This window comes from Lottia gigantea, assembly GCF_000327385.1.
Source record: "Lottia gigantea unplaced genomic scaffold LOTGIsca_12, whole genome shotgun sequence".
NCBI lineage: Eukaryota > Metazoa > Mollusca > Gastropoda > Lottiidae > Lottia > Lottia gigantea.
In genome coordinates this window covers 1,683,372-1,704,576 of record NW_008707225.1, presented here as the reverse complement: position 1 = coordinate 1,704,576, position 21,205 = coordinate 1,683,372, and the positions used below count along the sequence as shown (strand labels likewise).

At 30.6% G+C, this 21,205-nt stretch overlaps 2 protein-coding genes across 2 annotated transcripts in view; both read left to right on the top strand.

Moving 5' to 3' along the window:
* Positions 1 to 10,092, top strand: part of LOTGIDRAFT_212414 (hypothetical protein) — a gene marked incomplete at its 5' end in the record, with an annotated part of 29,435 nt that extends 19,343 nt beyond the window's left edge. Inside the window, 15 exons of the mRNA XM_009048117.1 lie at positions 181 to 375; positions 669 to 783; positions 956 to 1,077; positions 1,263 to 1,330; positions 1,636 to 1,852; positions 2,422 to 2,571; positions 2,907 to 2,975; positions 3,840 to 3,926; positions 4,939 to 5,100; positions 5,312 to 5,443; positions 5,686 to 5,792; positions 7,512 to 7,647; positions 7,913 to 8,065; positions 8,411 to 8,550; positions 8,946 to 10,092. Coding sequence (XP_009046365.1) covers positions 181 to 375; positions 669 to 783; positions 956 to 1,077; positions 1,263 to 1,330; positions 1,636 to 1,852; positions 2,422 to 2,571; positions 2,907 to 2,975; positions 3,840 to 3,926; positions 4,939 to 5,100; positions 5,312 to 5,443; positions 5,686 to 5,792; positions 7,512 to 7,647; positions 7,913 to 8,065; positions 8,411 to 8,550; positions 8,946 to 9,069 — 1,977 coding nt within the window. The 3' untranslated portion in view covers positions 9,070 to 10,092. The remainder of the gene's footprint in view (positions 1 to 180; positions 376 to 668; positions 784 to 955; positions 1,078 to 1,262; positions 1,331 to 1,635; positions 1,853 to 2,421; positions 2,572 to 2,906; positions 2,976 to 3,839; positions 3,927 to 4,938; positions 5,101 to 5,311; positions 5,444 to 5,685; positions 5,793 to 7,511; positions 7,648 to 7,912; positions 8,066 to 8,410; positions 8,551 to 8,945) is intronic.
* A 7,260-nt stretch (positions 10,093 to 17,352) lies between these two features.
* LOTGIDRAFT_177837 (hypothetical protein) lies at positions 17,353 to 20,836 on the top strand (the record flags this gene model as incomplete). The annotated part of the gene is made up of 6 exons (XM_009048116.1): positions 17,353 to 17,557; positions 17,841 to 18,046; positions 18,456 to 18,608; positions 18,866 to 19,421; positions 19,797 to 20,198; positions 20,397 to 20,836. 6 exons carry the CDS (start codon positions 17,353 to 17,355, stop codon positions 20,834 to 20,836), a joined length of 1,962 nt encoding a protein of 653 aa, XP_009046364.1.
* Between the last annotated feature and the right edge of the window lie 369 nt (positions 20,837 to 21,205).

Here is a 21,205-nt window from a genome sequence, read left to right as displayed (position 1 = left end):
TATCCTTAAACTCATTGTGTGAGATGCAGGGTTTGAGAATTAAAAACAAAAGATTTATATAGAGAATGAATGAAATTCAAAATGAACTAGCAAAGCAAACCATCAGTGTTGAAAATCCTTGTCTAATGGGACATGCAAGTAAATGTTGGGATGTAAAACTATGTTTTTATTTGATTGTAGAATAATGTTGGTATATTAGCCTTACTTGATGAAGAGTGTTTAAGACCAGGGGACGTAACTGATACAACATTTTTAAACAAGTTAAACCAAAGATGTGCTCAACATCCCCATTATGAGAGTCGAAGTTGTAAGAAAACACAATCAGATAAATCTCTACCACATGATGCCTTTAGACTTCGTCATTATGCTGGCAATGTAAGTGTACACTTATTATTTACTATTTCAATTTATTAGAATAGAAAAGCATCAAATTCTAATGTTCATATTCATATTACACCATTGTCTCACAATTGATTTATGAATATATATGAAGACAATGATATATATGAAGTTTATAACATTAAAGAGTAGGACAGTTGATCCATGGGTCTTGATCAGGAAATCTCTCTGAAAAAAAGACTGTTCAGAAGAATTTCTGTTTTACTTCATGTCCTTGTGATACCGGTACTTGTTTTATTGATTTATTATAAGATATAATATATTTGTAGGTATTATATAAAGTAGAAGGATTTATTGATAAGAATAATGATTTATTATTCCGAGATTTATCACAAGCCATGTTTTCTTGTAAAAATCCTTTATTAAAGACATTATTTCCTGAAGGTTTGTTATGGATTTTTATATTATCCCAGTTAAAATTAATACTATGAATACAATGTTGATTGAAACTCCATTCCATTAACTGCTTTTTATAGACGAGTTTATGAAAATTTGTACAGTGTTGAAATATATAAAGGTTGTATGAAGTTTTAATCAGTTCACTATATTTTTGCAGGAAATCCAAGTCAAAAGTCTTTAAAAAGACCAGTAACTGCAGGTTCACAGTTTAAGATATCTGTAACAGAACTGATGAAGAACTTGCTTTCAAAAAATCCCAATTACATTCGCTGTATCAAGGTTTGTATAGATAATACATATAAGATCCATGAGATTGCAAATCTATTGATTTAAGTTTTATTAGACATTTTTTCATATTTACATCATAATAATAGCTCAGTTGATTGTTGTCTCAAACGCAAATGTTAAAATAATTCTGATGCAAAGAAAAGTGATCGATATTTTTCTATTTGAACATTTTGTAGCCTAATGATGATAAGAAAGCTAGTGTTCTAGATGTTAATCTTGTTCGACATCAAGTCAGATATTTAGGGTAAGTTTAAATTTATCACTCAGAAGTCAAAACCTTGCACAGCCATGCTGAATCCTTCACTAGATTTTATTGTTAGAGAAAATGTATACAAGAACTTGTTGTGTAGATTCACTGCAGAATCCTTCAGTCAGTGGTGATCTTAAGAACATTCTAACAATTTGAACTTGAGCTTAAATTACTGGCAGAAAAGATCAGTTATGATCAGTACAAAGTAACATGTAGCATTGATATAATGTGAAAATAATTTTATACTTTTGACAGAATTTTAAATTTCTTATACTTTATCCAAGTGGTTTATTTTGTAGGTTGATGGAAAATGTAAGAGTAAAACGTGCTGGTTACGCCTTTAGACAATCTTATGGCATATTCTTATATCGATATAAAATGTTAGCTAAAGAAACATGGCCGAGTTGGAAAGGTGAAGCTAAGGAAGGTGTGAAATTAGTTCTGGAAAGTCAGAATATTCCCAGTGAAGAATATGCCTTTGGAAAAACCAAAATCTTTATAAGAAATCCAAAGACGGTAAGTTTAAACTAACAAAATTCAAGATTATACTGGTTGATTATAGATTATACAGCACATGATCACACCTAGGTAGATTTAATCTGTCCTGAAGATGACAACATGCTAAACATCATAAGATTTCAATTGATAAATTTGGAGCAAAGGGTTGTTGAATACTTATGAACATCTCTCTTCAAAGTGTAAACTAAGTAATAAATTTCTTCTGCATGGTTGATAAATCAGTTTTAGGAATCTAACCAATGGATACTGAGTACCTTTCTCAGATGCCATAGCATCAAAAAGATAAATTTGAACCAGATGAATCTGTTTATAGAATTTATTTATAAAGATTTGTTATGATTATATTTATAAAGATTATATTTATAAAGATTTGTTATGATTATATTTATAACGATTATATTTATAAAGATTTGTTATGATTATATCTTGAAAGATTATATTCATAAAGATTTGTTATGATTATATTTATAAAGATTATATTTATAAAGATTTGTTATGATTATATCTTGAAAGATTATATTCATAAAGATTTGTTATTATTATATCTATAAATAATATATTTATAGTTATTTGAAATAGAAGAGAGAAGAAGAGATAAAATGGAAGATTTGGCTGTTATGATACAGAAAGTATGGAAGGGATGGAAACAGCTAATGATATATAAGAAGATGAAACAGAGTCAGATTGTGATATCGGCTAGATATAGAGGTTATTGGGTAAGTTATCATGTCTATGGATGGAATGGTTGATGGTGTATAGGTTTTGATGTTAAGGTTCTTGTTATACATCATGTTCATACAATAGGCATTTTTTTTCTTTAGTTGTCAGTACATGTTTAACTGGAATTTTCTTTAAATTTGTACTATATATAAGCAAGATGTGTTCTATAAATCATTTCAACTATGAAATGCAATATTTTACATCCTACTTTTCTGTGCCATATTGTGCTAATGAGGAACTGTTACATAGAAAAATGAGAGGGAGTGTATAAGCTATAAGCAACAACAAAATTATTATTCTTAAGTAACGTCTATATTAAATCTATCAATAGGCTCAGAAATGTTTCCAACATAAGAAGAAATCAACAATAAGATTGCAGTGTTATGTTCGTGGCTGGAAGGTATGTAGATTAATGCTTTGTGCACTATTTGTATGCTTATATGTTTGTCCCAAATAAATATAATGCACCTCATCAAATATAAGAATTGTAGATGATGTTATATTGAAATTTCAATTTGTTGTTTTCATTTTGAAAATTTAAGATTTTTTTGGTAAATCAATATGTAATTTTTTTTGGATACAGAAATATAATATAATTTTTGTCCATGGAAATATAATATAATTTTTGTCCATGGAAATATAATATATTTTTTGTTTTGTACGTGGAAATATAATGTAATTTTTGTTTTGTACATAGAAATGTTATGTAAACTTTTTCTGTTTGTACGAATGTAATTTTTATTCTACTTACGTTTTGTGATGTATTTCTAGTGTACGATTGCTGTGCTCTTTTCTGTTCCTATTTCTTCTTTGTTTCTTTGGTTCCTGCTTGCTTTTATTGAAGGGATATGGTCTATAGTTACACATCTGATAGAAATAGATTTTGGCTTCCATTAAAAACTATATCCCTTCTATATATCTGTCTCTGTAATTCCTTTATTCCCTTTCTTTTGGTAAAATCAATAACTACTTTGATCATGTGCTTTCTTCTTATTTTCTTTCAGGGCTGTTGCTTACAAATTTGTCCAAATTAGTCATTTTGCACACATAGTACATTTTTTTAACATTCTTTGTCATACATTTGTGAAAAATCAATCGAACCTGTTTCAAATGATATATTAAAATGTAAAATTTGGTGTTTCAAATCAGACATGACTGGTAGATACTCTACCCAATCAACAGCCCTGGCCATTACATTATGTACACTGATATCTTGTGTAACGAGCACTATATGTATATGATTACAATATATATTCTCTCACAGGCCAGATGTTTACTAGCCAGGTTGAAACATGAGAAAAAAGTGAATTGGGCAGTTGATGTAATTCATAAATATCATCATGGATGGCAGGTCAGGACTAAAATCCTAGCATGTAATAGAATTAAACCTTAACACATATAATCCCTAGCACATAATAGATATAAACGGCATATTAGTAGGAGCATTTTCTTGCAAATTCAGTATATTCAGAATATTTTTCTAGTCAGAATATAGTGTATAAGTTTCCAACCTATGGACATATGTATCGTGCTTTTGGGGCAAAATAAAAATTAAATTTGTACTTTGTTATAATCTTACAGTTCTTGACAATGTTTTGGCTATTATAAGAGAAATAATATTTAATTTTTAAGTATGTATCTTGGGACAACGAAATAATAATTGGGGCTTTCGAGAATTGCCATTTCAAAAACATGTTAATTAAGTTAAATAGTTTGAAGAAAATGCTCCTTTTAACAAACTTCAAAATGTAGAGAATTTGTTATTAAATTACAATATGATATGATATGCACAGTGAGAAATTAATTGTTCTAAACATTTGAATTTTGTTTAACGTAAATACCTGATATATTAAGAATTATGATACTTTTGTTTCAGTAGACATAGACAATATTTAATTTTTTTTATTTATAGTTTTATTTATATTTTTCAAGTTCGGTTAATACTAATTTTACTAAAGTTTTTTTTTTTTTATGTATATTTCAATATTTACATTAATATTTTTAAGAATAGTTGGATTTATTTTTAGATTATTGGTGGTAGATTAGTTTCTTTTGTTTTATTTATAATATAACATTTATATACCCCCATATCATACTTGAGTTTTAACAGTATTTTTTATTGCCTATTTATTGGATGAAGTTCTCTTGTGATAAACTAATACTCAAGCAATGAAAAACCTTCAAACTGTAGTTATTGTAACTTACAACAAATTTTTTATTGATATTTACAATTTACAAGGTTATTGAACCTAAAAACCACACTGGGATTATCCTAAGCTTTGCATAACTTATTTTGTATATAAAGATATTCTTAATTTCTTTTCATTGATTGATTTGTTATTGGATATATTTTCATTTTATAGGCTCGTAAAGTATGTCGTCAGTTACGTCAAGAACGTAAAGTCTTCAACGCAGCAAGAATTATACAGAAATATTATCAGGGTTGGAGAGTAAGAAAACAGTACCGCAGTAAATTCAGGGCTAAAGCTGGACCAAAGATTGCAAGATTCATGAAAATTGCCTTGGTGAGAATTTACAATTTTTCAAAATTGAGAGAACACATTTACGTCAAAAATGTGATGTATCAATTGGTATACAAAATTTCGGCTCCTCTTCCCTCTCAAGGTTGAACGCAAAGCATTAGTTTTGACAACATTTTTCAAATAAAATTAGCCCATGTAGATTACTTATATGTTTAATTATATTTCATTCAACAAAAACCCTGTTTTATTTCAGAAAAAACAATTCTTATTAAAACTTAAAGCAAATCTTCCCTCCATGTCACCAATTTCTCAAGATTGGCCGAAATGTTCTCCATTGTTTAAAGATGCATCACAAGAATTGAAGAAGATATACCATAGATGGAGAGTAAGTGCACAGTGTTTTGGTGTAGAAATTTGGTTATGTGAATGACATTTGAAAGTGTGTGTGATCACAGGATGTTCATATTTAAAAAACAAAGTTGTTAAAATGCCTATGCGGATACCATACTAATGCATATTAATTCACCATTTGAAAATTATATGACATCATTCAACAAATTCATATCAATAGTTTCTGACATATTGAAGAAATGAAATGATGAAAAATCTCTGATTTATTTTCTTCAGTGCCATAAATACCGTCTGAAATTTGACCAATCAGCAAGATATCAAATGAAAGAAAAAGTAACTGCTAGTGATATATTTAAAGGCAAAAAAGAAATCTACCCAATGAGGTAAGATTATATTAACCTAGTATAGTTTATATTGGGGTAAGATTATAGTAACCTAGTATAGTTTATATTGGGGTAAGATTATATTAACCTAGTATAGTTTATATTGGGGTAAGATTATAGTAACCTATTATGGTTTATATTGAGGTAAGATTATATTAACCTAGTATAGTTTATATTGGGGTAAGATTATAGTAACCTAGTATAGTTTATATTGGGGTAAGATTATATTAACCTAGTATAGTTTATATTGAGGTAAGATTATAGTAACCTAGTATGGTTTATATTGAGGTAAGATTATATTAACCTAGTATAGTTTATATTGGGGTAAGATTATATTAACCTAGTATAGTTTATATTGGGGTAAGATTATAGTAACCTAGTCTGGTTTATATTTGAGTAAGATTATATTAACCTAGTATGGTTTATATTTGAGTAAGATTATATTAACCTAGTATAGTTTATATTGGGGTAAGATTATATCAACCTAGTCTGGTTTATATTTGAGTAAGATTATATTAACCTAGTATAGTTTATATTGGGGTAAGATTATAGTAACCTAGTATAGTTTATATTGGGGTAAGATTATATTAACCTAGTATAGTTTATATTGGGGTAAGATTATAGTAACCTATTATGGTTTATATTGAGGTAAGATTATAGTAACCTAGTATGGTTTATATTGAGGTAAGATTATATTAACCTAGTATAGTTTATATTGGGGTAAGATTATATTAACCTAGTCTGGTTTATATTTGAGTAAGATTATATTAACCTAGTATAGTTTATATTGGGGTAAGATTATATTAACCTAGTCTGGCTTATATTTGAGTAAGATTATATTAACCTAGTATAGTTTATATTGGGGTAAGATTATAGTAACCTAGTCTGGTTTATATTTGAGTAAGATTATATTAACCTAGTATAGTTTATATTGGGGTAAGATTATATTAACCTAGTATAGTTTATATTGGGGTAAGATTATATTAACCTAGTCTAGTTTATATTGGGGTAAAATTATATCAACCTAGTATGGTTTATATTGGGGTAAGAATATATTAACCTAGTCTGGTTTATATTTGAGTAAGATTATATTAACCTAGTATAGTTTATATTGGGGTAAGATTATATTAACCTAGTATAGTTTATATTGGGGTAAGATTATATTAACCTAGTATAGTTTATATTGGGGTAAAATTATATTAACGTAGTATGGTTTATATTGGGGTAAGAATATATTAACCTAGTCTGGTTTATATTGGGGTAAGATTATATTAACCTAGTCTGGTTTATATTGGGGTAAGAATATATTAACCTAGCATGGTTTATTTTGGGGTAAAAGGGTCAGACAATTTTTAATGTGATGAAATATCTAAAGGAATCTATTGGAGTCTTCCTTTCTTGTGATGCAATCTTGTTTCAAAAATGAAATGTAATTGACGAAATTCAATCATGACAAGTTTCCTGTATTCATATGTTTGTTTTTTCAGTTTCATTTATGAAATCTGTCCTACCTATAATTACATTAGTTACATGTGGTTTTATTCGTACTAAACAAACCGTGAATGTAACCACAGGGGCTGCTTGCCACATTGAATATGACATATAAATTGGTGACTAATACAATGTTTTACTTGTGCAGTGCAACACAGTAGAAATATGCAATTCTTTCAGATAGTTTGTTGTCAGATATTTGATAGATCTTGAAAACTTATATTTCAGTGTGTCAAACTTGTTTAAAGGAGATTATTTTGGACTGTCTCAGAATATGACATGGCAGAAAGTATATAAATCAACATCAGATAAAGATGTGGTGTTTGCTGATACTGTTACTAAAATAAATCGTGCTAATGGAAAGGTATAGTGCTAGATTTCATTAGAAACTATCAAGTCAAAATCTTTAAAATTCTGAAGGCTGATGTTCAATTGTATTAAATATCTTCTACCAAAAATATTTTCCTGCACAGTTTATAGCTCAAGAAATGCCAAAATTCTATTTCTATATATATATCTTCATGATATTTGAATGATTTTGTGTATTTCAAAGACGGTTTCTAAAATATCTCTTTGGTATATTTATCTCTACCTGTACTATAAAGTATATCTAATTTATATTATTACAGATGGTTAGGTTATTGATTGTAATGTCTACACAAGCATTGTTAGTTTTTGAACCAAAGAATATGACGTTAAAATATAGAATACCATTAGGAGAAGTTGAAAAGATGTCACTTAGTCCATATTCAGATAAACTCTTAATATTTCATTTACAAAAAGTAAGTATTATTCATCCATACCCACATTACTCTCTGAAAATGTGTCGCAGAAATCGACCAAAAAGCTGATTTCAGGATCTGCTGATCTAAGATTTCATTCTTTTTTGTATAGTTGGCAGAGCTAAAAGGGTCTAGTCATTTGGATAAGACAGTACACAACTGCCTTTCGTGATACAGGCTGTGTGCTTTTAAAGATCCTTTGCCAGTTGGGAATAAAAAAAAATACTATACTAGGCTAAAGGAGTAGGATTAATTTCATTGAATGACGACATCCTGTTCAAATTAGAGGACAAAATCTACTCTGACATAAATTTCTAATAATTATGAAAACATTGTAAATTTCAGCATGATAGTAATGGTGACGTTTTATCTAAGAAGGGAGATTTTATATTCTGTAGTGACCATGTTATCGAATTCGTAGCTAAAGCTTATCTAGTAGTACAGAATCATACTGGCAAGCCACCAGAAGTACAAATAAGCCAACAGTAAGTATTGTGCATTTCACAAGAAATAGCAGTTTCATGGGCATAATGAGAAAAACTTGTTTTGGTGTATACTACTGCTCATATTGTGAAAGTACCCATAATCATGAAATACCTTTCAAATACTAATAGCTATGTGGCAGGTTTGAAAAAGATGTGTCCTTGTACCCTGCAGTGGACCTCAAATTTAAGTATAATTTTAATTTTTGAAGCAGGTTACTGAAGCTTATAGGTTATAGAAAGCTAATTTATTTCTTGGATGCAGAGAAAATTACAAAGTCACAAAATTATACATTAAAGAAAACATCCACAAAAATGGAAAAATCAGGCAAATAATATACAAGATCTTACTACACAGTGGCAAAGACAAAATACTAAATGAATTTTTATTATTTCAGATTTTTTGCTGATTTAAAAGGATCTACTGTTGAAATTTCAATTAAGAAAGGAGCTGAAAGTATCGATGGTGGATTGTTGAAGGTGACAAGAAAAGGAAATAAATTAGACATCATTCAAGCATAATTGTTACTTTCTTATATAATTTCTTATATTAACATACCAAATTTTCCTTAGCCAAAATCAAAATCTACAAGCCATGCTTTGCCAGTTATAAATCTTTATATTCCCTTTTGGTTCAGCTATATACTACTTTTCCCTAAAGATCTTACTATATACGCATTTCATTGTGCCTAATAAAAGAGTAAAACTATCTTGTGTAACAAAATTTACATGTTTTGGCGTGAGAATTTAAGGTCTGTATATTTTTTATTATAAAATTGTTTTGTTGGGGAAGGATAATGTTATAGGAACAATTTACTCAAAATGGATTTTCATTAGTGAAGTAATAGCAAGGCCATTGATGGTTCCTAGCAGTTATTGATCCAGTTTAGTTAAGAAAAATGTACATTTGCTGTTGATTTTGTAAATATTTAAATAAATACATGTAGATCTGAAGTTTTTTGAAGATCTGAGTTGAGTGATGTAGAATATAAGTTAATATGTTTTTATATTATTTATTATTGTATTATAATCTACTGTCTATCAATGATAATTATGAATATTCAAGAATTTGGAACATTTTAAGATAATGTACAAAAATATATTGGTATAAAATGACATATTATTTTGATGGGTATTGTTAGTTGACTTACAATAAAGCTTCACATGATAAGAAAATCTAGTTGTTTGATTTAAGTTTGAAAACGTTAGTGTTAATAAATGTGAATCTGTATGCATGATGCCATTGAGTTAAATACAACATACATGACACTCTTCCAATATATTCAGTGCTTACTGGTTTTTTATAACTATCATTGACTGACTAATATACCATAGATGAGAATATAACAAGTATTATTAATAATGTGCTTTATACATAGCTAATCATATCATTGTCTCTCAGTATAAATAACTGATTTAAATCAAACAGTATTTAGCTGAACTGTAATTTAATACATACTATTTGGATTCTTTTTGATAAAAAATTTGATTGACAAATATGGTATCTTTTTTGAGACTTTGCAGACTTAACCCACACAGTTGTTTCAAATCAAAAGTTACGTTTTGATTCTTTTTCAACATTTATCAACAATATATATATATATATATATATCTAGTCATATTATTATACATAGGTAAAGTTTTATTTTATATTGTTTGTTGCTATTTATGTTTATATATCAAGAGCTTATTAGAGTATTATTTTCATAGAAATATTTATTTAGATTTTTATTATAGGACCAAATTTCTTAAGAAACAAGCTTTTGTATTTTGTGATCAGCATTTATGGAAGTCTGTTAAATTCAGTAACATCTTTTTTCAGGTTCTGTTTTAATATTTCTTATTCAATGCTGATATATTTAGTGTCCCAAGTACAAGGCATATTATCAAGAATAAAAGCCTATTTTCTTTTAAGTATAGTTATGCTTTGCATTAATGCTTTTGAAAAGCTGCAGCTGCTAGCTTGCGTAGATATTTTGCATAATTTAGTGGCATAATTTGTATTTAAGGCTTTATACTATAGTTGTGGAGTATTATCATTATAACCAGTATTGCTTTCAAGGCTCATATACAGAACTGAAACAGGCATCTCCTGCCATCAGTATTAAGCTTTTATAGACATTGCTTCTTATGTGAACTTACAGTATGATAATGGTGCCATCTTTGCAAAATGATTTTTTTTAAGACCTTTTATTGAGGTGTAATAGATCTGTATTGTGCATTTTCATGACATACATCATTTGTTCTTTTGATCTCCCTTGTTAGAAGGGAGTCCTTGTCCCAAACATCCAGATGGTCTCATAGGCAACACAATAATTTTATCACCATAATTACTTGATTAAATGAGCAACTGATGGTATCAATAAGGTTGATGAGTACATTTGTGTACAACTGAATCATTGTGTAAGTGAATATATCTCTTGCATTTAAGACAATAGAGAGATATGTTAGAGAGTCTGCTGTTAAACAGATAAAGGTCACATATTAACAGCCCATTTCATTGACTTTGATAATAGTAACACCTGTAATTAGCTGGTAACCATTAATTGATATGGTCATATTGTAGTTATGCTGTGCTCTTTGTAGAGCAACTATAAAAATAAATTTTGTCTTTTTAATTATGAAGCATGTACAATGATTTTCATTTTTTTCGCCAGTATTATTTGCATTTTTGCAACTAAATTTCTGGGTAGAAAATTGTTGTATCTTTTCATTTATTTTAGTTTTAAAACAATGGTTAACTGACATTAGCATTTGTATGGAATTAGATAGCAGGGGGGTTAAATGTCTCATTTAAATAAGTTTGATTCAGTGGTTATTGATGAAATTAATGCTGAATACAAATTCTTTGGTCACTTTTGTTCAGTTTATTATAAAGTGTAATTCAGTCAAAATATCTGACATTAATTCTACAAATTTAGTATATTTTGAAACAATTCCATACAATATGTATTATACATGTATTGTACAATAACAATTTATACTTTATATACATATAGTGATAATAAACAACTTTCATTCTATTTATTTCTTATGAATTGATTCATTTTGCTCAATTTGTGATGCCTTCACTAGTACAGCATTAATATATGTTATGTATATCTCTATTCACATAACTTTGGTAAGAATTGTAAGCTTGGCAGCCCATTGAGTCTTATTTAGAATATAACTGATGACCAAATCTCTATGTCATAAGAAATGGAGCAAAGCAATAATGATACAGTACTACAAAAACTCTCTTCTCAAACTGGAATTGGATTGTCTTCAGAGAAATTTGGTCCATCCCAATATACCAAACAAATATTGTTGACTAAATATCTAACTTGTATTTAAAAAAATTTATTAAAAATAACACAAATACATCTCCTGATCATGTGAATGTTAAGTTAGTAATATTTATTCATAGCACAATATCAAAATAATAATATTCACTCTCATTCACATCTGCTTCATTTATCACTAATTTACACAACATATACATAACCAGAGTTCTAGATTTCAACTGATTCTCATTTTGCAATCAATCATGGAACATAATTCAGCCAACTGTAACACTTTTCAGAATTGAAATATGCAGTTGTTCCGGTCAAGCCCAAAGAGATAAAAATAAGCTTCTGTACATAGCAGAAGTGAAAATTTTGTTTTCCACAACTTCAATGTCTATTATCCCCAACAAAAGAAGATTTGGATGATAAATGAATTTATTAAAACAGATGAAACTCATTGAGATATAAAAAAAAGTATTACAAATTCACACTGCTAGAGAACACTCAACCCCTAAATTTTAAATCTGAAAAGTCTGTAAGTGGCTAAAATTCCATTCCTGTCAAGCACAATTAATACCACATAATTTCGGATAGTTCTTGCCTGACACTACTAGGAAACACAGCTAAATAAACAGCTCTGAAATCATATATTACATGATCAAAGAGTGTAAAAGTCGTAAAGGAGTCTGATTATATTCTACTTTTCACACCTTCTTTTCTTCCGGCACTTCATCAAATCCAACCAGATATTTTTCTTGTTTCATAGAACGTAATGTATAAATATCTATAGAATGTTAAAGATCATAAACTATGAAAAAAATGAAGAGGAAACATTTATTATAATGTATTATCAATCAAACAGCAACAATTTCTTATTAACCATGGTTGAAAGCTTTAATGTCTAATCACAATAGCACTTCAAAGAAATGAAGGGATCTTAAGGTGTATTGGACTAATGTGATTCTTTACAACTATAAGACTATTAGTAATATTTTTAGGTTGATATTAGAACTAATAAAAATACACAGAAAAGAGTCGCACTTCTATTACAACAATAGTGACTAAAACAATCATAAATTATTAACTTGAACCAATTATGAGACAATTTGGACCAATGTTGTTGGAAATAATGTTACAAGACAACTAGGACCAGAATACTTGGACCAATAATAAGACCACTGAATTATGACACTACTAGGACCAATTAATCCAAATGGCAATAGTTACACTACCAATGAAAGCAAACACACAGTATTCTTGTCCACTTTTGATAAAATTTCATAGCTATTATATTTATTTTAGCTGGTATTTTTTTAAGAATTCATCCATATTGTATTAATGCTAGTGTGAAAAATATGATTCATGTGATGATACGATGTGATGCATTGACAACAAGATCAGCACTAGTTAACTATTGACTCTTTGTAGTTTGACATCAATTGGTCAGATTTGTCCGTGCAGACTTTTAAGATTGGTCTGAGTAGTCTCATAATTGTAACATTGGTCTGAGTGATAATGTCACAACTGGTCTCAGTAGTGATAATAACTCTATACAGTCGAGTTACCTAATTTCGTGGAAACCTATTATTCGTGGATTTCCAGAAAAGGATTAATAATTTACATGAGCGACCTTGTTCGACCTCCGCATTAGTTTGTTTTGATTAACATGGGTTTTCTCTACAATATCAGCTAGTAGAATGAATCCAGTAGTTTCAAGCAAGGTAAAATGTATTCATGTATACTTTGACAAATACAAAATGGCTGATTTCACTTATTACCAAACATTACCATTTTTTATCGGCCGAATTTCCTTATAATCCCGAGCGGTAATCGGAATTCCAAGTGTCGTCTGCTAGAATATAATCCAACGAATGAGGTCATGTGATCAACTAGCAGATTCCGTGTCAGCAGAAAATTTCTATGGAACACAAAGTGGACCATATTCCTATGTTGTTTCAGTGACTTTTAGCAATAAATCACTCTACATATCTTATTTTGTCAGTCACTATTTTTTTTTAAAATCGTGGTTCTTTGAAGGAATTGTCACTAGTTATAATGAATTGATATTAAAGATAAATACTAAGAGAAGTTAATTATACCACCCGGTATCCATAGAACGTGTTTTTCTAGACTTATTTATAGATCAATATAGATAATATGGGTCAAAGTGAAGGATTCATAAAGAAAATTGAAACAAACCAATTTTAATTATTTTGTAGAATATCTGAGGAAACATCTAAAACATAAAAAAAAAATTTTCGTTTTTTTAACTTTGACGAAATTCAGTGTTGAATCCTTATATCCACGAAAATAGGTTACACCACTGTACTATACTGTAATTATATAAGTGCCATTGCATCGTCAAAATTGGTAGTTTCCAGAGTTGTCCTGTAATTTTATTCCTGTAAACAATGTGACTTGTAAAAAGGATACATATAGATAATGAAAATATGGCAAGTCCAATTGCCATTCTGCGTATATTTCTTCTGTAAACGATCATTTCTTCAGCGCGGGCAATATTTTCTCTTTCAATATATTTGAGAAAAAATTGGTCCGACTCGTTCATTTTCTTGATGTCTGCATCACTTAGCCTCTTTAGGCTAACCTTCTTTGTCTTCTCACTTGGCTCAGTTATGAACCTCCAAACCTTATTCATAAATGCAGACATAGTCGTAATTTTGTTAAGAACCTGGTTAATAAATGATATTTTCTTTACAGGACAACATGCTCATGTTGGGAGTTTATTCTACGAGACCAAGGTTAAGGTCACTGGTATTATGAAATGTTTTAGCGCCTGGTTAATCGAAATTTCATCAAATAAAACCGGAAGTGCATGAACACAAAGTCTGACCGCATCAATGATCTTATATATTTGTAAAACACTTAATTAAATCTTCTATAATATCTTGAATAATATATCGATGTTCACTAATCTCATTAACACTATGACTTTCATTAAAGAATAGGTTTTACTTCATTATATGAGCCATGGAAACGGGTAATTTTTGCCGTTATTCTGTAAACTTTAAAAGCGTTGAACTCCAAAATATCCATTAAGTGAAATATACTCTTGACGGATGTCACTTAAATGTTTACTTAGGATGGACATAAATTTTAAAATTCTTGGCCAATATATATTACAACATCAGTGGACCTAGATCGAAGTTGGACTTAAAATTTTAAGAATTTTTGAATAATTACTTGCAATATTTATCGGATGCAGGGATTCTGCCAGGAAAATCGACTGAATTTGGCCTCCACAGACCTGTAACTTTGACAGCAGATAATGTCTATTAAGTCCTACTATATAATTAGATTATGTGACTTAAAGTAGTCAGTCATTAGTCCAAGCTTTTAGCCTAGAGAAATAATATTTAACATGTTATGAATTACTCTATGGACTGGAACTGTGGTCATTTTCTAGAAACATCTAACATGACTTGACATCATCTCGAACAAACTATTTTATCGACCACGTATTTTAAGTTTTGGAGACGCTATTTTACATAAGACAATGTTATCCAGTACAACGGTAAAGAGCTTTTCACCCTACAGTGCCAATTAATCGAAGGCGTTTTTGTCGATTTGATAGATTAGCTATTTTGTGCATTTGTGAGCCAGGAAGTTTAGGCTAAGCGGTACATTTATGAGGAAGTTTACCTATACTGATTGGGCTTATCATTTGCTAGGCATTTAGATTAGACTTTTTCAAGATGTCGACATGTGGAAGTTCAACAATAATTATCAAAATTCTTTCCTTTGTTGCTGTCAGCGAAGGCAGCCATATTGCCTAATCACATAATCAAATTTCGCATTTGTAGACCACTGCTAATCTAATCGAAATTGCACCAAATCGTACTAGCAAATCTAAACCAAATCAAATCGGCCGACCAAAAACGCCTTTAATAAAAATTCTAGAAAGTTCGATTCTGACGTCACATCCGAGTTTATAAACAGCAGCCGGCGTGTTCAGTAATTTATTTCAGACAAAGGGCGTTGAACTAGAAGAAGCTGGTCACAAGCTAGATCGAGGAGAAAGAAATTTTGTAACAGGTAACAATTTAAGAATATTCTATGGGAAATGAAATATTTATATCTCACTGTATTCCTGTGAGCAATGAATAGTTTTCATTATGATATTTTTTTTTATGGATAAACTGAATGGGCTAGACTAAAAGAAACAAAAATGAGGACTGAATTGAGGTGTTACCCTTTGTTTAGTCGCTTATGACATATGTCGACACACGATTCTGCTCTTAAATGTTAAAGCTATATGGTCTTCGGTTGGATGGGTCTGTTAATCCCAATTGAGGAAGAAATAAACACTACAAATCCTTCTTTCGGTTTCATAGGGGAGGAAAGGAAATTTCTAGAATGTTCTAACCACGTGGTTGGATTATTCATGTGGTTTGGCACGTGGTGTGATATAATACAGTCAAGTAACCTAATTTCGTGGAAACCTATTATTCGTGGATTTCCGGAAAGGATTAATAATTTACATGAGCTTCCTTGCGCGACCTCTGCATTAGTTTGTTTTAATAAACATGGGTTTTCTCTGCAATATCAGCTAGTAGAATGAATCCAGTAGTTTCAAGCAAGGTAAAATGTATTAATGTATATTTTGACAAATACAAAATGGCGGATTTCACTTATTACCAAACGTCACCAGTTTTTATCGGCCGAATTTCCTTATAATCCTAAGCGGTAATCGGAATTCCAAGTGTCGTCTGCTAGAATATATTCCAACGAATGAAGTCAATCAACTAGCGGATTCTGTGTCAGAAAATTTCTATGGAACACAAAGTTGACCATATTCTTATGTTTTTTTCAGTGACTTTTAGCAAGTATCATATTTTGTCACTAGTTAAAATGAATTGATATTAAAGATAAATACTAAGAGAAGTTAATTATACCACCCGGTATCCATACAATGTGTATTTCTAGACTTATTTATAGATCAAACATTGTACACGAAAATAGGTGACGCATTCTGCCGCCGTTGCCGAGTTGCTTGCTCATGAAATATGGGTCAAAGTGAAGGATTCATAAAGAAAATCGAAATAAACCAATTTTAACTATTTTGTAGAATATCTGAGGAAACATCTGAGAAATACATTTTTTTTTTTTCGTTTTTTTAACTTTGATGAAATTTGGTGTTGAAGCCTTACATCCACGAAAATAGGTTACACAACTGTACTACCGATTTCAACGCTAGTGATTTTAGAAATCAATCGTAACCCAAACCACTAATTTTTGTTCCATCATCTGCTAGCTTAAGTTTTTAACAAAATTTTGTTGAATTGAGATGATGTCTGGATCTGAGAGCGAGATCAGTGTTTTAAGTTCTGGATGAAAATTGTATTTTGCTAACTTTTCTATGTGGTAGTTCTTAAGCAAATGAGATCTTCACACATCTTCATAAATCATACAGCAGTATGGTATGTAGGTTTATCAAAAATATTCGTTCTTTGTAGGCTTGGACAGGAGTCTATGAATTTGATCTGAACTCTAGTTTAATTTCTTTAATTTTCAGACGAAAATGGCGAAGGCACAGGCAGTAGGAATCGATTTAGGGACCACATACTCTTGTGTGGGTGTTTTTCAACATGGAAAAGTTGAAATTATCGCCAATGATCAGGGTAACAGAACCACCCCTAGTTATGTTGCTTTCACAGACACCGAACGATTGATTGGTGATGCTGCAAAAAATCAAGTTGCTATGAACCCAGAAAACACAGTATTTGGTAGGTTATAATGAAAAAATTCTTATGGATTACAATTACTAACTTTATTTGAGCGACGTTTTGACCAATGTTCTCTAGTCTTTATCAAGCAATGAATGAACACCTTTACTAAATGCCATTCAAAGATCATTTGGTAGGTTATGTATTAAAAGTGGAAACCTTAAATATATTTTCATAAAAAAAGTTCACTTCAAAAAAGATTTTAAAAGCTTAATGTTAATTTTGATATTGATTTATTGGAAGCTTTGAATTGCATCAATTGATATTATTTTTTCTTATACAGATGCTAAGAGACTAATTGGTAGAAAGTTTGACGATCAACACGTACAAAATGACATCAAACATTGGCCATTTACTGTTGTAAATGATAACACCAAACCAAAAATTCAAGTACAATACAAAAATGAATTGAAAACATTTGCAGCAGAAGAAGTCTCATCAATGGTGTTGACTAAAATGAAGGAAACCGCTGAAGCTTATCTGGGAAAGGTAAATATCTCGTGAGTTCACAAAGCCCTCGTGAAATTAAACTAATTAGATATAGTATTATAATGGTTATATTGTTACAAATGTTGCTGGCAAGGTACTGAATTGTCTAGAGAATGGGTAAATTTGGTAGAATTTGAGAACTGACAATGATGTAAATTTTGATTATGATTAGTATGATTATAATTAAGGGCTGCCTTCCTTGGACTGAGTCTTTCTCAATCTTCTATTTAATTTACATACAAAATCTATTTTAAACCTGGATAGAATTGACTATGATGAAGTAACCTATGGATGAAACCTGATTATACACAAGGGCTGCCTTCCTTGGACTGAGTCTTTTCTTTGAGAACTGTCCTCTAGCTGAAGTTTTTATTAACAAATTAAACTGATTTATTGTTTCTATTTACAGAAAGTATCGGATGCTGTTGTCACAGTTCCTGCCTATTTCAACGATTCTCAAAGACAAGCCACTAAAGATGCTGGTACCATTGCTGGTTTAAATGTTTTGCGTATTATCAACGAGCCTACAGCAGCTGCTATTGCCTATGGTTTAGATAAAAAGGTTTGTTCTCTTTCTGTTATTTCTAGCTAGAGTAAACATTTTGTGATGTGCACTTGTAATATATAGAAGATGATCACATCTATCAGAACTCTGTATCTGTGGTTTATTACAAGTGCTAGATTATATTGACAAATACCCTCCATACTTTGCCTATATCATTGTATGGTCCCTTTAATTGTCAACACTCCTAATCTGTATGAAAAGTCATTGGTTGGATGTCGACACTATATTTATGTGGTAACTATCTCTGTTTACAGGTTGGAGGTGAAAGGAATGTCCTTATCTTTGATTTGGGAGGTGGAACTTTTGATGTATCTATTTTGACCATTGAAGATGGTATCTTTGAAGTGAAATCTACGGCTGGTGATACTCATTTGGGTGGTGAAGATTTTGATAACAGAATGGTCACCCATCATGTTACTGAATTCAAGAGGAAACACAAGAAAGATATCAGTGACAATAAAAGAGCTATTAGAAGATTAAGAACAGCTTGTGAAAGAGCAAAGAGAACCCTATCCTCCAGTGCACAAGCTAATGTAGAAATTGATTCTCTCTATGAGGGTATTGACTTTTACACCACTATTACCAGAGCTAGGTTTGAAGATTTATGTTCAGATCTGTTTAGAGGTACCCTAGATCCAGTTGGTAAAGCCATCTTAGATTCTAAACTTCAAAAGAACCAAATCGACGACATTGTTTTAGTCGGTGGATCCACCCGAATTCCCAAAATCCAGAAGTTGTTGAAAGATTACTTTAATGATAAAGAATTATGTAAAAGCATCAACCCTGATGAGGCTGTAGCTTATGGAGCAGGTAGGTTGACATTACAAGCAATATTTTAGAGAGTTGCACTCTGGTAATGATTAGATTTCCAATAAACACGTTCGCAGTGCCTTGCAGAAGTTTTCTGAACTTGCTGTATAACTATTTGGATGTATGAACCAGATCAATAAACTAATGAGTATTTTTATGAAGTAAATGTTGGATTAATATGTAGATGAGCTAAAAAGCATTATTTTAATTCGGGTAATGATTAGTTTTCCATGAAACACGTTCGCAGTGCTTTTCAGAAGTTTTCTGAACTTGCTGTATAACTATTTGGATGTATGAACTCGACAATTCAATATTTATTTTCCTTTATTTGTTAATTTATATTGTTTCCTAAATTCTTTTTATTTATTTTTTCAGCTGTACAAGCTGCCATCTTAACTGGTGATAAATCTGAAGCTGTCCAAGATCTCTTATTGTTGGATGTAGCTCCTCTTTCTCTTGGTATTGAAACAGCTGGTGGTGTGATGACTCCACTTATTAAACGTAATGTGACCATCCCTACCAAACAAACCCAAGTGTTTACTACATACTCTGACAACCAACCTGGTGTCCTGATTCAAGTATATGAAGGAGAAAGAGCCATGACGAAAGACAACAATTTACTGGGTAAATTTGAACTCAGTGGTATTCCTCCAGCCCCACGTGGTGTTCCTCAGATTGAAGTAACTTTTGACATTGATGCTAATGGTATTCTCAATGTATCTGCTGCTGATAAGAGTACTGGCAAAGAGAACAAAATCACCATCACCAATGACAAAGGTAAGTTTAATACTATTTTCCATGAAATCTTATTTGGAATGTTGTGATGAAGTTGCCATTAAACACGTTCGCAGTGCCTTTGAGGCTTGATCTGGCCCAAGATTCTAATTTTTTGGCTGTCTGAACATTTCCTTAATTGAACTAATGAAGTAGCACTGTTCAATAAAAGAGTTTAAAACATTTGCATCATTATTTTAGGTCGACTTAGTAAAGATGAAATTGAAAAGATGGTTGCTGAAGCTGAGAAGTACAAGAATGAAGATGAGAACCAGAGAACCAGGATTGCTGCCAAGAACAGTTTGGAAGGTTATGCTTTCAATATGAAGACCACTGTGGAGGATGAGAAGATGAAAGATAAGATTAGTGAAGAGGACAAGAAAGTTATCATTGATAAATGTAATGATGTCATTGCTTGGATGGACTCAAATCAACTCGCTGATAAAGATGAATATGAGCACAAACAGAAGGAAATTGAAGGTGTATGCAATCCAATTATTACCAAACTATACCAAGCATCTGGAGGGGCTCCCGGTGGTATGCCTGGAGGTATGCCAGACTTCGGTGCTGCTGGAGCTGGTGCAGGAGCTGCTCCCGGTGGTGATGGATCTGGTGGGCCAACCATTGAAGAAGTAGATTAAACTTATTGCCATGCATTCATAAGTTAAGAAAACATTACTGCTTTCTCAACTTCATTGTTACATTATTTATCTCCTAGTTTCATCATCACTCATTAAAGATCAAAATAAGGTGTATTCAATAAAGAATACATATAGCTAAAGTTATTGTGTCCTTCGAAAGTAAAAGTTAAATTCTGAAATGTTTCTAGTTTTTGTTTTTTTATCTTGAATGTATAAATTCATCTATATTGATAATCATACGAACAGTAAATAAATGTGATAATTTGATTTAGTATACCCCACACTAAAAAGTATTTTCTTATGTTGTTGTTATCAACCTAATCTATGAGTGAAATATCAATATGCACTGAATATTCTCCATTAGGAAGG